General features: G+C 41.8%; 1 protein-coding gene across 3 annotated transcripts in view; it reads left to right on the forward strand.

Moving 5' to 3' along the window:
• The window catches only part of LOC145935510 (zinc finger protein castor homolog 1), a 136,082-nt gene that overhangs the window by 94,968 nt on the left and 25,619 nt on the right, over positions 1 to 15,495 (forward strand). For all 3 annotated transcript variants that reach the window (XM_083036938.1, XM_083036937.1, XM_083036939.1), the window contains 2 exons: positions 12,195 to 12,604; positions 15,327 to 15,390. In XM_083036938.1, coding sequence (XP_082893064.1) covers positions 12,195 to 12,604; positions 15,327 to 15,390 — 474 coding nt within the window. The remainder of the gene's footprint in view (positions 1 to 12,194; positions 12,605 to 15,326; positions 15,391 to 15,495) is intronic.

A 15,495-nucleotide genomic window follows, 5' to 3' on the forward strand; every position in this document is an offset into this window, starting at 1 on the left:
ACCGCTATTCAACGAATCTGTCGTATCTGCTGGTCGGGTTTAATTCGAGAAGCGCTGGTAGCGAGAGGAAAGAAACAGGGAATCGGTCATAAGGAAGGGGAGAGAAACCGGCGGAAGAGAGGGATGGGAGAGGAGAGTTTGGATCAGTCTGGTTACGAGCTTTTATGTCTCCGAGCGCGTAGATCTCTAGCTTAGGTACGTATGAGTTAGATCCCGATGGTCCCGAAAACGAATCGTAGCAAGATCGAAATCGGAGCTTCCTCCTTGAACGGGGACAAAGAACCCTCTCCATGGTTGATGAGAGACGTTAAAGATTTCAGGTATTCGAACCAACCGCTGAATCGTGATGTCTTTCGATGAATTTTATGCGAATGGAAAACTGGAGATAAGAATGAAAGATGGAAACTAGTAGTACGAAAAAAAGAACTTTTAATAACTTTATTAAATGATTCATCGCGAAGCAATGCTTATTGCAATTCTTTGTTTATTCAAGATTTCACGAGAATACGTGAAATGTGTATCTCGCACTCGACCGAGAAAATATCTTTTGCCGCGTAGGAAGAAGAAGAAGACGATGCAGAGAAAGACGAACGAATCTCTTACGGAGACGTTGATCGGCGCTGGATTCCCTCGGTACGAAGAGATCGTGAAACGTTTTATGAAAGCTTTTATGAAAGGCTTTACGAGGCATGGACCGAACTGGGGCCCCGGGTTCGCTTCTGCTACACACGTGCTGCCACGACGATGAGGAGCTCCCTCTTGTCCCCCCGAAACCCCGCGGGGGCCCCTCGTGCGCTCGTCCTTCTTCCTCTTTATCTTTCCCTCTTCGCGAACGAGCCGCGTTTTCTCTATCGATCCTCGAAAGTGCCTCGTTTTTCATCATCATCATCATATTCGTCGTCGATACTCAAACGCGTCCTTCTTGATTTTTTTCTCTCTCTCCTCGTTTTTCTTTGTGCGTTCTTATCCTCCTCGGATATATTTCATTGGATAGTGTTTTCTTCGATTGAAATTTTTTCGCGACAGCAAGCTTAGATCAACGTTTCACGCGAGAGTGTCGGAATGCCGACGTTATTTGCATAAAAGAAAACGAGCGATTCGATCGTTTTCTCGCTTGAATTTTCTCATTTAATTCAATTTTCTTGAAGGCTCACGTTTTTCTACCACTATTCGCACGATCGTCGCGTTGATGTCCGCTTCCGGGTCAATTGGATCTCCTCAGCTTTTTTGTTCTCCAATTAAGTTCTGAGTCAGAGAGAGGAATGGCGAAGTTCTATTGAGGTTGGACACGGTACAGTCTTTGCAGTAGCATGCGTTTGCGACGATTCTCTACGTAGCTCTCGAATCTTGGTTTTTTCTTCTTTTTTTGTATCGACCACCGCGATTGAAATCGTTGACGAGAGCTTGTCTGCGTCATGAGTCGATTATTTGCAAAGATTCAGAATTTTTCTCCGCGATTATAAATTGACGTATCAATGAACTTTAACACAGAGGCCTCGACAAGCAGAAAAGCATAGAGCGGTAATCAAGTTAAGTCGCCGAGTATGAGCTATTATTATCCGCGAGAGTGAATGTTTTTGCAAAATCATCTCGGATTATGGTCGATTAAGAATCGTGAAAGATTAATATATGAATTTCCGTGTATGATGAAATTCAAAATCAATTTAAAAGCAACTTGACGAGATCAAATTTTTCTCAGATTGAAGAACCGATGTCTCTCCAAGATTGAAAAACGTAATTTGCAATTTTATTTTGTTTGCGAAATTAATATCGAGTTCGAGCGGGATAAAAAAAGAAGTATAGACCGAGAGATATTATATATATATATATCTCCCGTGAAATCCTTTCCCATCTCCCGTTTATTCTCCCCGCGAGCGTTCTTCTTACTCCTTTTCCTCTACTCCTCGCGGCATCTTGTTTATTTTGCCCGTCAGCTCGCTGACACTTGGACATTCGTTTAAATTTAGAATTCAATAGGTTCCTTTTACCGGCCGTACTTTCGTGCCTTAACGGATTCCCCGCTCGACGAAGATTATTTGTTTAATTCCAGCTCTACGTCGATCTCTCGCCGTTTCCCGCGATTCTCGTCCTCGTCCCAATGACTGTCAACCCGGAACTCGCCTCTTCTCCTCCTCCGTCCCAATGCCGTTTAACGCGTAACTATTTCGAGTGCGTTCTTCTTTTCTTTCTACGGGCTCTCCGAATAAACCGACGACAAACACCATACGGCGTCAACTGCTTTTCAACGGTACCTTAATTATCATTCTCTTATCTTTGGTTCTTAATGAAGAAATTATCTAACGTTATGACAGTCTTTCGATCATAAGTGTGCGTAGACCTATAATAAAATGGTCTATAGTAAAGTCTGTGTTTTGAGAGGTCTCATCAGACAGAAGACAAGTCTGTCAGGATACAGTAGTCAGTCAATTAAATTTGAAATTTGAAATTAGTTTTAAATTGAAAGACACGATGTACACACATATGTGTCTGACAATGTTGCGCGAAATATTGCGTGATTGTAAACAGTTCCGCTTAGTGTGTATAATAATTTTTTGAATTACTCTTTATTTCGATCTTTTTTTTTTTTTTTTTTTTTTTTTTTATAGAGAAAAATCTTTTATTTTAGATTGAAATTTGACGAATTTTTGCAATTTTCTCGACTAACTTTCAACAATTTGTGTTCCCTCTTTCGATACACGCCACTTTTCTCGACACGCGCGACCCAACACGAGGAATATCGCGGAGTAAGTGCACCGATCGCTTTATTACTTTATTTCGCCGTGCATCCACTCACGCCTTGGCCAGGCGAGGTGCGAGTTTTACGGCCGTCCCCTTTTGTGCCCATCCTCGCCGACAACAACGCTGGCGACAAGTAGTTCTCGTCGAGTCAATGGATCGAGATCTGGCGGGCACTTCGTCGTTTCCTCACCGCATCCTCGATAATTTTATTTTTACGAGTACCGGTTTCGCGTATCCGCAAGATTAGTCTCAGTTATGTCCGAGCTCGAGAGAAATTTCGTATTCGTGAAAATTACTTTTCTCTCGCGACCGATGATTTTTTTAACACTATTTCTATTCGCTATTTTAATGAAAAAGAATCCTGTCTTTAACATGATTAAAATATAATTAGAAAATTTACATACTCTTTAAAAATTAATTGTCCCGAGCAAGATTTTTGACATCAAGTCGGTTATTAACAGAAACGCGCGACTCATTTTTCCCAAGATTTTTCCAAGATCGTCGATTAGTATGTCGAGATTAAGGTTGCCTTCCCCCGCGGGTGACGCGAGAAGAAGATTTCTATTTTGCCCCTTCGTTCTCGGCACTTCTTTCCTCTCCTCACTCGCGGTGTCGATAATCGAATGAAAAAGGTGACCTTCCATTAGCATTTCCACGGAGACTCCGTAGGCTCGATTAATTTTTCAAACGATCCCACCTCCGGTTTCGTCGATATGTGCGCCGAGATAGGCAGAGTCAGCGAGAGGTGCGCCGTGGCCGAGAAGGCCCATTAGGCCTCACGGGCGCTGAGGCCCCGTGGGCCCCTTGTCAGTCTCCGAAAACCAGAAAGTCAGCTTGTCAAATTAATCACGGATGACCAATCCATCAGGAGGCATTCCTAGCCGAGGAGGATCTTCGTTGTTGTCGTCATCGTGACTGTCATGTTCTTCTTCTTCTCCTTTACATCCAGCTACCTCTGGTGGTGTGTCGGCCTCTTCGTCAACTGATTTTATATAATTCTCAAATTGTTCTAGGGACGTTAAAAAAATGCTCGACAGATTATATTAGGTACATGATTTATAATTAAATATAAAAAAATTGATTATTATAAATTATTTAATAATATTTAATTATTGATTATGGAATAATGCAGTGTGTGTAAATTCGAAACGCTATAAGAGAGATGAAAGTAGAATATATTTGTCTGAGGCCATCGATAACCCTTCGCACTCCTCGCATCGCGATATTGCTCTGATTTCAAGGTGTCTTAAAAGTACTGTTTGGAAAGACCGTACGACGGACAAACGAGAAAATAAGAACAGACCGTCTTGTGGAAGTGCGTATACTCGAAAACACATGGCCTGTACAGTCGAGAAAAAAAATGTAATCTAACTTTGCGAAATTATTTCGACGCCGCGAAAATGCATAATTTCTCTTTTTATTCTCGTCGATCAGTTCGTCGTGCATTTGGCAGTCGTGCAAAAGTTTGCCGTGTATTGTTGCCAAGTATTTATTACTGTCAATTGCCAAAATGACGACTCACAAGTCGACTTTAGAATTGATCGTCGCGGCGAATGAGCGATTGAACGAAAAGATAGAGAGTGGATCGTTTATATTTAAATCAATGTCTCGCCGTTTAGCATAGTCATCACGTTGCCCTAATAACTTCAAATCATCGTCATCGATTGTGCTTTTATTTATTTCAATATGATTTTATTTACTATCAGTTTTCTTGAAAATCTCATTACATAAGATAAAAATCGATATTTTAATATACAATTATAATTATTTCTTCTTTAATAGCTATATGCAATTTAAATTAATAATAAAGTATGACAAAGTATCAGAGAATTTTCTTGACGATGAACAACAAATATATAAATGTCGTGAGAGTGAAATATTGCCGACTTTTGAAGGGCTCGCTCGCGTAGAGAGAAATCGCGTTGCTTAAGGGCGACATTGCCAAATAAAGGGTTAAGGACCATGCCGAAACTCGGGAGTCTTTTATCCGGGCCCGATGCGTTGGATGATGCAGGGGAGAGAAAAGATTCGCGAAAACCAGTTTGTCCAACCTAATACGGTGCCTGTGGCATCGGTGGTCTTAATGAACTTCCACCTCTCTCTTTCTCTCTCCTCCTCCTTCTCTCTCTCTTTCTGTTCTCTTGCTCACGTTCGTCCTTTCCTTTCCTTTCCGCTCTCGGACCCAAAGACTGCGGATTTTCCGGAGATAAATGCCTCTTTCCGAACACAATGTTGCAAGAAATGAGTCGGAAAAGGTCGCAGGAGCGAGAAACCATTAAAGAAGTACCAGTTAAATACAACGTAGCACTAATTATGCGCGACACGTCCTACTTTGCGATCCTTGCTCGGCAAGAGTCTTTCTTGTGTGCAAATACAGCGAAGAGCGTTACCGACAGCTCTCATAGCTGTATATATACGCTTTATGAAAACATTTCTCGCGGAGAACTTCCCCGGTGTTCGTAACGTAGATAGGGATGGAGGAGGGGGGCAGATGAGAGAAGCTCGCGCAGGAGGTATTAAAGCTGGCCTAATCTTAATATTCAAATTCTACGGCAAAATCACAGTCCGGTTAGGGAGATTGGAGGAAGCACAAGCGAGGGAAGGCGATAAAGATGGGGAGGCTCGGAAAGATAGAGGGAAAGAACGAAAAGAGGAGAGAATGGCCTCGCATAACCGATTCTCGAACTCATAAATTTTAAATTATGTCAAACAAAAAGAAAGGACGCGCGATGGTACCCGACCTCGGGTAAAATAAGAGGAACGCGCGGGGGTATTTCTTTTTCCCCGCTGCGGCCCCCCGAGTGCTCCAGAAAAAGACAGAGAGACACCAACTGACTACGAGTTGTGAAACGCGAATAAAACGACTCTCGTGTTGAAAAATTATTTTTAATTATATAAGTGAAAAATCTAAATTTGCTCTGCATTTTTTATCGCATTTTCCTGGTTTTTAAAAATTTTGCAAAATATAGTTCCGAGACATAAAAGTCAATATATTTAAAAAGAAATAAAAAAAATAAAATATATTGTCTTAAACGCGATCAAAATATGAAGCAAATGTATTGTCATGATTTTGCTAGATCGATTAATTCCGGTTAATTTGCATACATATGTGTTGGGCAATCAGAGAAGATATTTCCCTTTCGTCTCATTCGTTCAAACAAGAGAGAAAATCGTAAAACTCGTAGCCTTGGCAAAAACGGCGAGACTAAAGGCCACTGTCAGGGAATTATTAGGGTTTCTACGTCGTAAGGCCCCGCTGGCAGCGCAGACGGCTAGCCGTGGAGGGAAAGGGAAGGGGAAGGGGGACTCATTGCCTCGACACGTTTTCCATACGCGAAACCGCTTTATGGGGCTCGCTACGAAATTTCAGGGAGCCCCATTACCGCGCGTCGGGAGGGGCCCCGTCGAGTCGAATTTCCGGCATTAATTCGACATTATGCGATATTCAAATCTGTTACGTGGAATTTTTTCAGTCTAACGAGATTCTACCCTGCTCCCCCTCCTCCCCTCAGCTTGCCCTTTTTCGGACCCAACCTCTCTCTGTTCCCCTCTCGATACGCGAGTTTTCGGAGCTCGCTCCATTATAGAAAATTGCAGAATATGCCAGAGTGTCATTTTCTTTTTATTGTCATGATAATTTTACGCTGCCCGTTTCTGTCATCCTATACGCCAGTATACGCGACCAAAAGCACCTTTGCGATCAATACAATCGATATTAATTATTATCATATTTAATTTTGAACGCTATTTCTTCAGTATGAATTGATATTATCGAGAGCTCTCACATACAAAGCGCAAATTTGAATCTTGCTTACGAGACAAATCTCTGCGTTAAATCTTCCATGCTCTTTTCCTGCGTTACTCCTCATCTTCTAAGATCCTTGGTCGAGTCTGGGCGCGAATAAACAGCGATTGGACAACGGAGGCTGATCGCGAGGACCGCCGAGTAGCGCGCGCGGCGCTCCTTTGTTCGCGGCCAGTTTCATTTTTCGAGTATGGAGGATAATTAATCTTGGGTGGGCATAAAAGGGTTTTCGGGTTCGGCCACGAGAAAAAATGAGCGCAGCTTCGGCCGCGGCCAGTTGTGTTCGCTGGCCCTTTTTTCTTCCTCCCTTCCTCGCGTCCTTCTTCCCTCAGGCCCCTACAACTTTCCCCTCTGTCTGCCCCCGCGCTTATTCTCTCCTTTCGTTTCCATCTTAACATTTCTCTCCTCTCTCTCTCTCTCTCTCTTTCTCTCGATCTCTTTTTCCGTCCGCGCTCTTTTCTTTCTCGTTTATCCATTTAACCGCCTCCCACACATAGCACCGCGGGATTCTAAACCGCTATTTCGTTTTCGACTCTAAACCCTCTTCCCATCCCTAATATCCAACGTATGAAGTACCCCCTTTCTCTCTTTGTCTCTTTCACCGTTCTTTTTTTCCGGAATTTGAGTCAATAAAAAATCGCTTGGAACAAAGAAACGAACGGCCGCCAATTTCTCACCGGATAATGCCCGGACCCATCGGCTCCGGGGAGAAGGCTAATCACGGTTGAGCATCTCGACTTCTGTTAGGTGTTAAAAATGAACCCCACGGGGCCCTGAGTTCTTTATCTCGCGGACGGGCCACGCTGGTCCTTCTCTCCATCTGACCGCCCCGAGACGTTAAATATTAAAATTTGGAAATGTTATACCCGACTACGTCCGTCTAAGATTCCTGCTTTCGAGAGGGAGCGAAGGCAGTTGTGATAAAAAAAATGTCAGAAGAACGGGCGCGCATCGATTCTTTTTCTGCAACGCGGCGGTTGGTCATAAATCTGACAATGAGTATGTCACTTCATTACATTACTCGTTTCACGTTATAAACACTGTTTTAATTATATTCCATGGTTTGCATCAAAGATTCGTACTTCTACATTTTTTCAACGTCAAGGAAAATTAATTTTTTATTGAAACTGATCAATTATGCACAGAGCACAAATTTTTTTCTTGGTCCATATAAAATAATTAAATTAAGTCTCGATTCGAAATATTTTTTTAATAAATCACGATTTCGCGCGAACTTAGGCTTTCCTTCATAATTCTTCCCGGGGTAGGTACATCGACCGTTCGGCGTAACGGGTGTATATCCGTTACTCGACGATTTGGAATTCCCGACAGTCGTTGCGAACGAACAGACACTCACTTCCGTTGACGATTCCGGGTTGGATGAGCCCAACCAACCACGTACTCTAGTCAGGCACGCGTAACGCGAGGCTCTTGAAACGCGCGCGTGTTTCGTTACACGACGACGAAGCGCTCGAAATTCGATTCTGGCGAGAAACAAGAAAGCCGAAGCCGCCGGTAATCTTACTTTTGTGTTTTGGAATACCGAATTTATACGTAACGTGTACTCATCGGTACGCCTCGCACGAAAGAATCACGTTAAAAGGCATCCACGCGATTAAATTAATATTTTATCGATTATTTCATACATTACTTTTGTATTTTGTTAGATCGCCTCTCTACATATCTATTTGTGAATTACATATGTATTTGCGGTTTCCTCCTCAGAAAAAATATATGTAATGAAAAAAGAATTTTTTTTTGTTTCTACGAAATACTGCTGCATTTTTTTATATTTCTAAATGTTCTCACGAGAAAATATGAGAACAACAACGAAAGACCAGCTTTCGCAGGAAACTGCTACGACAACGATTACTCAGATTTCTCGACGAAAGGAGTATCCTCGTGTCTCGGTTTTCCTCTTTAGCGATATATACTAGTCACCTTTTTCTTTATCCCTTCGGATTCTCCCCGAGTCGAAGAGGAGTTACCCGTTCGCGCGGGTCGAGTAGGGAAAAGGAAGTAAAAGAGGTACACCCCCGGGAGGTACGCGTAACCCCTGCGGGTCACGAAGAGAACGGCGTTTTACCGACTATTAACTCACTTTTACCCCTGTTTTTTACCCTCGTTGCCTCTGCTGGCTGAGTGAACGAAGCCGAAGGGAAGGGTCCGTGGGCGCCGACGAGGAGATAAAAACGATAGGAAAAAAGTGCGGAATCCCTTCGACGCTCGCGTGTATTTCTTTCCCTACTCGAAGCTCCTCGTTCGCGTAATCTCTCGCTTTTTTTTTTCTTACCTTTGCACCGCGTTATTTTCGCCCCCTTGCGATATTTCTCTTCCCGCTTTTCCGGGATGGACGCGTGCAGGTAGCGGCCAGGTACCTGCGCGAGACTTCGTCAAGAGGGGCGAGGGGAGAAAAAAAAAGAAACGCCAGATCTCTCTCTCTGGGGGCCACGCTCGATTTAACCCCTGAGAAAAATCGCGCGATCCCTTCGCCCTTCGGCGGTGTCGTCGCAGTTGATTTCGGGGGTTAACCGATTTCCCTGCGAAATTTGAAATCTGAGAGCGTGTTTTTTCCTACCGTTTTTCCGAAACTCTGATCCGAATGACGTACCCGTTTAAAGGTTTAAGTATCTCGTAAAAATGGGCTCGAGGATATACGAGATCTCGGTGCCCCTTCTTTCATTTTTTTTTCGCGCGACTTCCGAGGTTAGAGGGTCGGATGTCAGTCACCGTCTCTAATTTGAGCCTCGAGCGTATCCGAATGATCTCGATTATTTTATTATTTAATATCCCTGTGTAAAGTTTCTGACAAGTATATTAAATTAATGCAAAGGTCTGAAAATTCGTATATATTTATAAAATTGGAAAAGAGTGGAGAATATTATCCTGGAAGCTTAGCACTTAATCTTAAGATTGTACAAATGGTTTAGATTACTACTTTTAAATTTTGATTTTGTTTGCCAAAGAAACCTTATTCTTTATATATAATTCATTCTTTCATTTTTATCAATTTGATTCCGTAAAATTCTTCTCGAGTAATAGATCTATTTTTTTCTATATTAAAAAAAAGCACGTTATATTTCACACGGTGTCTTATAAACGAGGAATCTTGGAAAGATGACTCGTCGTAATACGTTTCTCTGTTGCGATAGTGTATCGATAGGGCATGACTCGCCATTATGTGAGGTGATTTGGAGCAAAGACGAAAGAGAGAATATCTTCAGTGGAAGAGAAACACAGAATCCCCGCGGCGTGATACCTTCTCCAGACTGGGCCTTAAAAATCGAGTCAATTTAAGGATCCGGCCGCGAGCAAGATACAGCGAAATGCGTATATGCATGCGATTCTTCAGGAATTCTCCCTCGCGAGAATGGGAATTCATTTAATACCGAAACGAGCGTTGAAACTTTTTTTTAAACTATTTATGAAGACCCTCCTTCGTATTATGCCTTTTATTAATTATAATCCCTTATTAATCGTATATACGTGCTCGAGAAACGAAATTCTGCATTTGATCACGATACCCGAAAGGTACGAAATAAAGCGAGCCTCGGCGAATCTGAAAGCTGGAAATATCGTCGACCATATTGCGCAAGAAATATTTTCCCATATCGCGCATCATTTTTTTCATTATTCGGGGGAGTCCGTATTAAGGGGGGGGGGGGGAGTTTCTCTTCATTTTTCATCAATCGATGTAGACCTTTTGCGTTGATGGCGAACGAATCATTCGACGTGATACACAGGATGCATCGTTTAACGAAAAAAAGTGGTGGAAAGCGCGTAACGAGTGAAAGGAAGAACTTTAACCGCGAGAAACGAGGAAGGGATAAACCAGAAAAAAAGAGATCCCAGGGGTTTCGTAATTTTAGTAGACATCATCGATCTAACCTTTCGGGAAAACCAGGCGTACCTCTTCGAGGGGGTCTTCTCGTGGTCCTCTCTCTTTTTCTCTCTTGAGGAAGGGATTTTTAAGCCCTTTTTAAATTTTAAGTCTTCTTCTATTATATGTTTCTCTCGTTTCCTCATTCTTCACCTCACCTGCAAATCAAGCAAACCTCTAGAAATCGCTAAACTTCGATGGTCTCAGGATTTATTTGCGCGAATAAAACGCATCCTATCTACCTGGTATGCCTGGATTATATTTGAAAGGTACAAAGACGTAAAAAATAACTCTTACCTAACGTACTCATCCAATTGTTTGCGCGATTAAAACTCTATTTTTTCTAACAGCCTGTAGGGCTACATTTTTAAAACAAGAATTTTTTAAAATTTTTTTAGAAAATCGTACACTTTTTAATATTAATTATTTTTTATTTTGCACAAAGCTTGTGAGGCTATATTGAAGAGAAATTTTTTTATAATTTGAGAGAGAGAGAAATCAGAGCAAATATAAAAATATTGAAAAGCTTTTATGTACAATATATATAAATTATACTATCGATTAAAATCTATCAAAAAGATGGATTGATAATCACAGTCTATTTGATAGGGTATTGAGCAGTATTACAAACTTTTTTTACTTTTCTTCATAGAATAGAGCTCAGCGCAGATGTATACCTGCCAGCAGTCGATTACGCGGCTTTTAGAATCGAAACGTCTCAATTTCACGACTCCGAACCTAAAGAAAAAACTTCTCCCGCGGTCTCTCCCTTTTACCGCCATCACCTTGGAGCAACCGCACATTCCCCGTAGAACCTCGCCCTTATTCCCAGCTTGCTGTATCCTCGGACCAATCCGGAAGCCTATCACCCCTCCGTAAGATTTTTCCGAAATCAAGATAGAACGAAACCAACTAATTGCGAGGAGTCAGTCTTGCCACAATTTTGACAAAGATCTGATCTTCAAAATCTTTAAAAATCTGCAAATAAGTAGGCAGATAGATAATGACTCTCCCTTCCTCCGAATAATTTGAATATATTGAATGATGACAAACAACAGTGTAATATTCTTTTAACAATTCTCTTATTATTAATTAAAATGATGGAATAGCGATCTCTGGTTGCTGGTAATAATAAATAATTGAAAAGAATAATTCAAATTTGTAATTATGTATTGATCTCCGAATTAATCGCTTCCGGCCGATAGCTTGTAATTTTATAACGCTTCTTCTCAAGACTTGAAAATTTGTAGAGCGCGAAATTTTCGCGTTTGTTTAATTCGAGAGATTTATACGAGCCTTCGCTCTTGTCCAATTCGTTTTGAATCAATCAGCTTGGTCGAAAACGCGTCCATCAAAAAATTGGTCTCGATAAGAAATGGAAATTAATTTATTTTATGACTCTCACGGTATTCCGCAACTATCGTAAACCTCACCGAGGTTCGTGAAGACGTCAATAACGTCGCAATACGTCAACGCTCAACAATAGGTTGTTCTTTTTTTCTACTTCTCTCAGCATTGATTCCAATAATACATTACGCACTTTGGATTTCTCGAGAAATCGTATATCGTCGATAGCGAATTTGCCTTGTCATTGATTACGAAACTAGTGTGTGTAATAGATACATGAGTATTATGCGCGTTCGAAAAAAAATTATTTTAAATTTATTATTTACACCTTCAAGTTTAAAAATCTTTAATCGTAAATTTACAATAAAAAAATACTTACGACTCGATATAAATAGTATTATGATCTTTTCCTTTCTCTTGCAGGGAAGGTGAAGGTGAAGGAGGAGAAGGATGCCTCGTCGATGGCACCCGGAAGTCCACCCACGCCTCCGCATACCCCGCAAAGTCCACAACGCGCGATTCCGTCTCTCGGCAATCTTTCGCAATCCTGCCAAACGTCGAATGCAAATTCGCCGAACTTGCAGCAGCAGCAGCAACAACCGCAACAGCATCAATCGCAGGAGCAGCAGCAGCATCCCTTGCACACCATGACTAATTCACCCCTAAGTCAGATATTGGTTCAAAATCCGGCGCTGGCGCAACTGTTGCAACAAAATCCAGCCATTCTGTCGCAGAATCCACAATTGGCGCAGCTGCTGCAGCAGAATCTGCAAGTTCAGATGGGCAGCGTGCTCTTTCAGAACATGAGACGGGATGAGTCCGAGGAATCTAGGGTAAGTAGGAGAGTCTAATAATTATTATTTTACCCTAAAAACCGGACAAAGTTCGTTACACTCTCGGTCGAGGTTATAAACTGAGGTATGAATGTCTGAGACAGCAATCTTTACGCAACCTTACAATCTTAAATTCTAAAGATCATATTATACCGTAATCATATTAGAGCTATGGTATTTCAGTGTTATAATTCATATGGCCGAGACTCGAATGTCAGCGATTATTAAAAATTTAAGTAGCATTGAATTATTGTTTGCTATTGCGTCAAAAGCGAGACAATCGCGCGAAGCTGTCCAAAAACAATAAGCGATGACTCACCCGACTCAAGTCACCGTCAAGATCGTAAAGTTACCAACGGGAGCTGTGTGAGCTTAACTGTACTAGAATAATTCAGCGCTTCCTAGAATCGTAAGCGACGAACAATCGCTTATGATACGTCGTAATAAAAGTCGATAGAGACATCGCCAATTTGAAGATTATTCGTTCTCGCAACCTTCAAGCTTTTTCCTGTTATTAATCGCGATTTATTTATTTTATTTCCGAAAACTCCTCGTTATCTATTTCTAAAAATTCTTGATAGATAAAAAAATAGGTGAAATATTTTCCAACAAAATTTTTTGACATACATTATTTTTATTTATTTTATTTTATTTTATTTTATTTTTATTTGTTATTATTTTTCAATATTAAATATTCGTTTCGACCAATTGTTTATGAAATGTAATTGTTAATAATTATATTTATTATCGAGATTGCGAGACGAAAAGATTTTAATGATATAGAAAATAGAATAGAATGCGCGTTATCATTATGCCATTATCAATGACGCGTAGAGATGCATATACATATACGCCAGGTCACCAAAGAGGAGACACGAAACCGCGCAGACGATCCGGCTATAGGATCGCTGCTGCGGAATCCCATACACGGAGAATTGAAATTATTCCTCGGATTTTTGTCGTGTCGTTTACATTATTTTCGCCTTTGAATATTAATGGGCATATGCTCTCCAGCGTTATGGCACAAGAAGTAACAACGGCGTATAATACTCGAGTCTTAACGTTATTCTATTGTTTGCAAATCAGCTCTATTGTTTTCTCATATACCTCTCTCGCGTACCTTCTTTGCCCCTCTCTTCTCTCCCCCTCCCCCTTTTTCTCCACCTTCTCCTTCATCGGCGAACCTTCCCTCTTTCCCTCCCCTCTTTTATCGTCGTCTTTCTTTCTCTTATCGTTACCTTCCTCCTCGTCTCTCTGTTTTTTCTCTCTCTCTCTCTCTCTCTCTCTTTGATTCTCTTCTTCCTTCTCGTCGTCGCTCTTCTCTCGAACCCCACTCTTGTTTCATTCCGATCCTTTTCTCTTTCTTCGCCCCCTTCCCACCCCCCTTACGCTTCTCGCCCCGTGCTCCGATGCATACGTTCGCATTATATACATCGTGATGTACATTATTTTCCATTTCTTTCCTCGCGTTCGCGTTTTCTACCTGCGAATTTTTTCGCGAGCGATAAATGCATTAATTTAAGAAGCGTATCGCAACCATAAACGTGCGCGCTTGTCCTTCATTGCGATGATCTTCTCTTCCCGCGGAATCACGAGGCATGCGAAGAGAATTTTTTTTTCAACAATCCTCTCCGCGTTGACCGCCCCGATATTATTATGCGCGATACGCTGCAATTCGCAATATTAGGCACGGAAGGTCGCGGATAATTATGAACGAGGAATATAAATGTTCGATTAGAGATTGCAGAATTGATGGAACGCGATGGTCACGTACGTGAGGCGAGTTCTATTAAATTCGACAGAATTAATCGATTGTCCCGGCGCGCGCTCGATCGCGCGAGGTTACTACTAGTTAGGAGTGAAGTTCATAGATCGGGACAAAGAACCTCGTCGAACGATAATGCAATGGTGCGTCACGCCGTAATATTAGAATATGTATACGATATTTATATGCGAGTAAAGTAATTCGAAACTTTTCCTCGATAAATTTACGCGCCCCGAGATAAACTTTCTTCAAATTTCAATAATAAGTCGATTCGTTCGTTCCGTTTAATTCGGAGAATTTATTCGGGAGTCGGGATTAATTTTCCAAGAAGAATAAAAAATTGGATGTTCGAGGAAAGAGAGAGAAGGAGAAAGAAGGAGAAGGAGAAAAGAAATGGGATGCAAAGTAGTAACCGGTTCATAAATTTAACGTTGTGGATCGAAACTCAGATAAGGCTTCGGAAATCGTACAGTATTGGAATAATTTGAACTTCGATGGGGCTTCTGACAAGTGATGTGTCTCTCCAGGAGGCAGCTTCTGTTTCTTAGGTCTTCCGCTTTTAATTTTGGCGTTTGCGCGCACAGTTCGATAAATTGAAAAAAAAACTCGTCTCGTAAATACAAGGGACAAAAATACGCGAACGCATCGATAAAAGTCAGTTGCGCGAAATTGAAATGCTGCGGAAGATGTGCCCCGGGGATAATTTCATTACTCGGTAGCAGTAGGGTTAACGAAGGGTATTAAGCGGCCATGTTACGAGCGGGCCTAAGGCCATAACGCGATTAGTTCGCGGAATGGCTGGTCTTTTGCACGATAGGTTTTACGGAAACATCTCGCGTCTGTCTGTCGCGTGGGCGACGGAGTCCCCCCTTTCCGCTTTATCGCTTCGCGCCCCCTTTGCTCGCGTACAGCCCTGAGCACGCCGGTGCATTGTACATCGTAATGTATTTCTTTTAGGTACCGCCGACAATAGCGAGCCTGACGGCGATGAAGGTGGAGGCAGCTGACCCGAAGGTTTCCGGTGAGTTACTATTTCCTCCTGCCGACGGAATTATCGGGATCGTAATTAGATTCGAATCGAGACTGCCGCGTTCGATGACCCTGCTCGCGCGCGAACAAAAGGAAG

The sequence above is a fragment of the Prenolepis imparis genome, unplaced genomic scaffold (genome assembly GCF_030444845.1).
Source record: "Prenolepis imparis isolate NDT839.2.m4 unplaced genomic scaffold, iyPreImpa1.0 SCAF_4, whole genome shotgun sequence".
Classification (NCBI taxonomy): domain Eukaryota; kingdom Metazoa; phylum Arthropoda; class Insecta; order Hymenoptera; family Formicidae; genus Prenolepis; species Prenolepis imparis.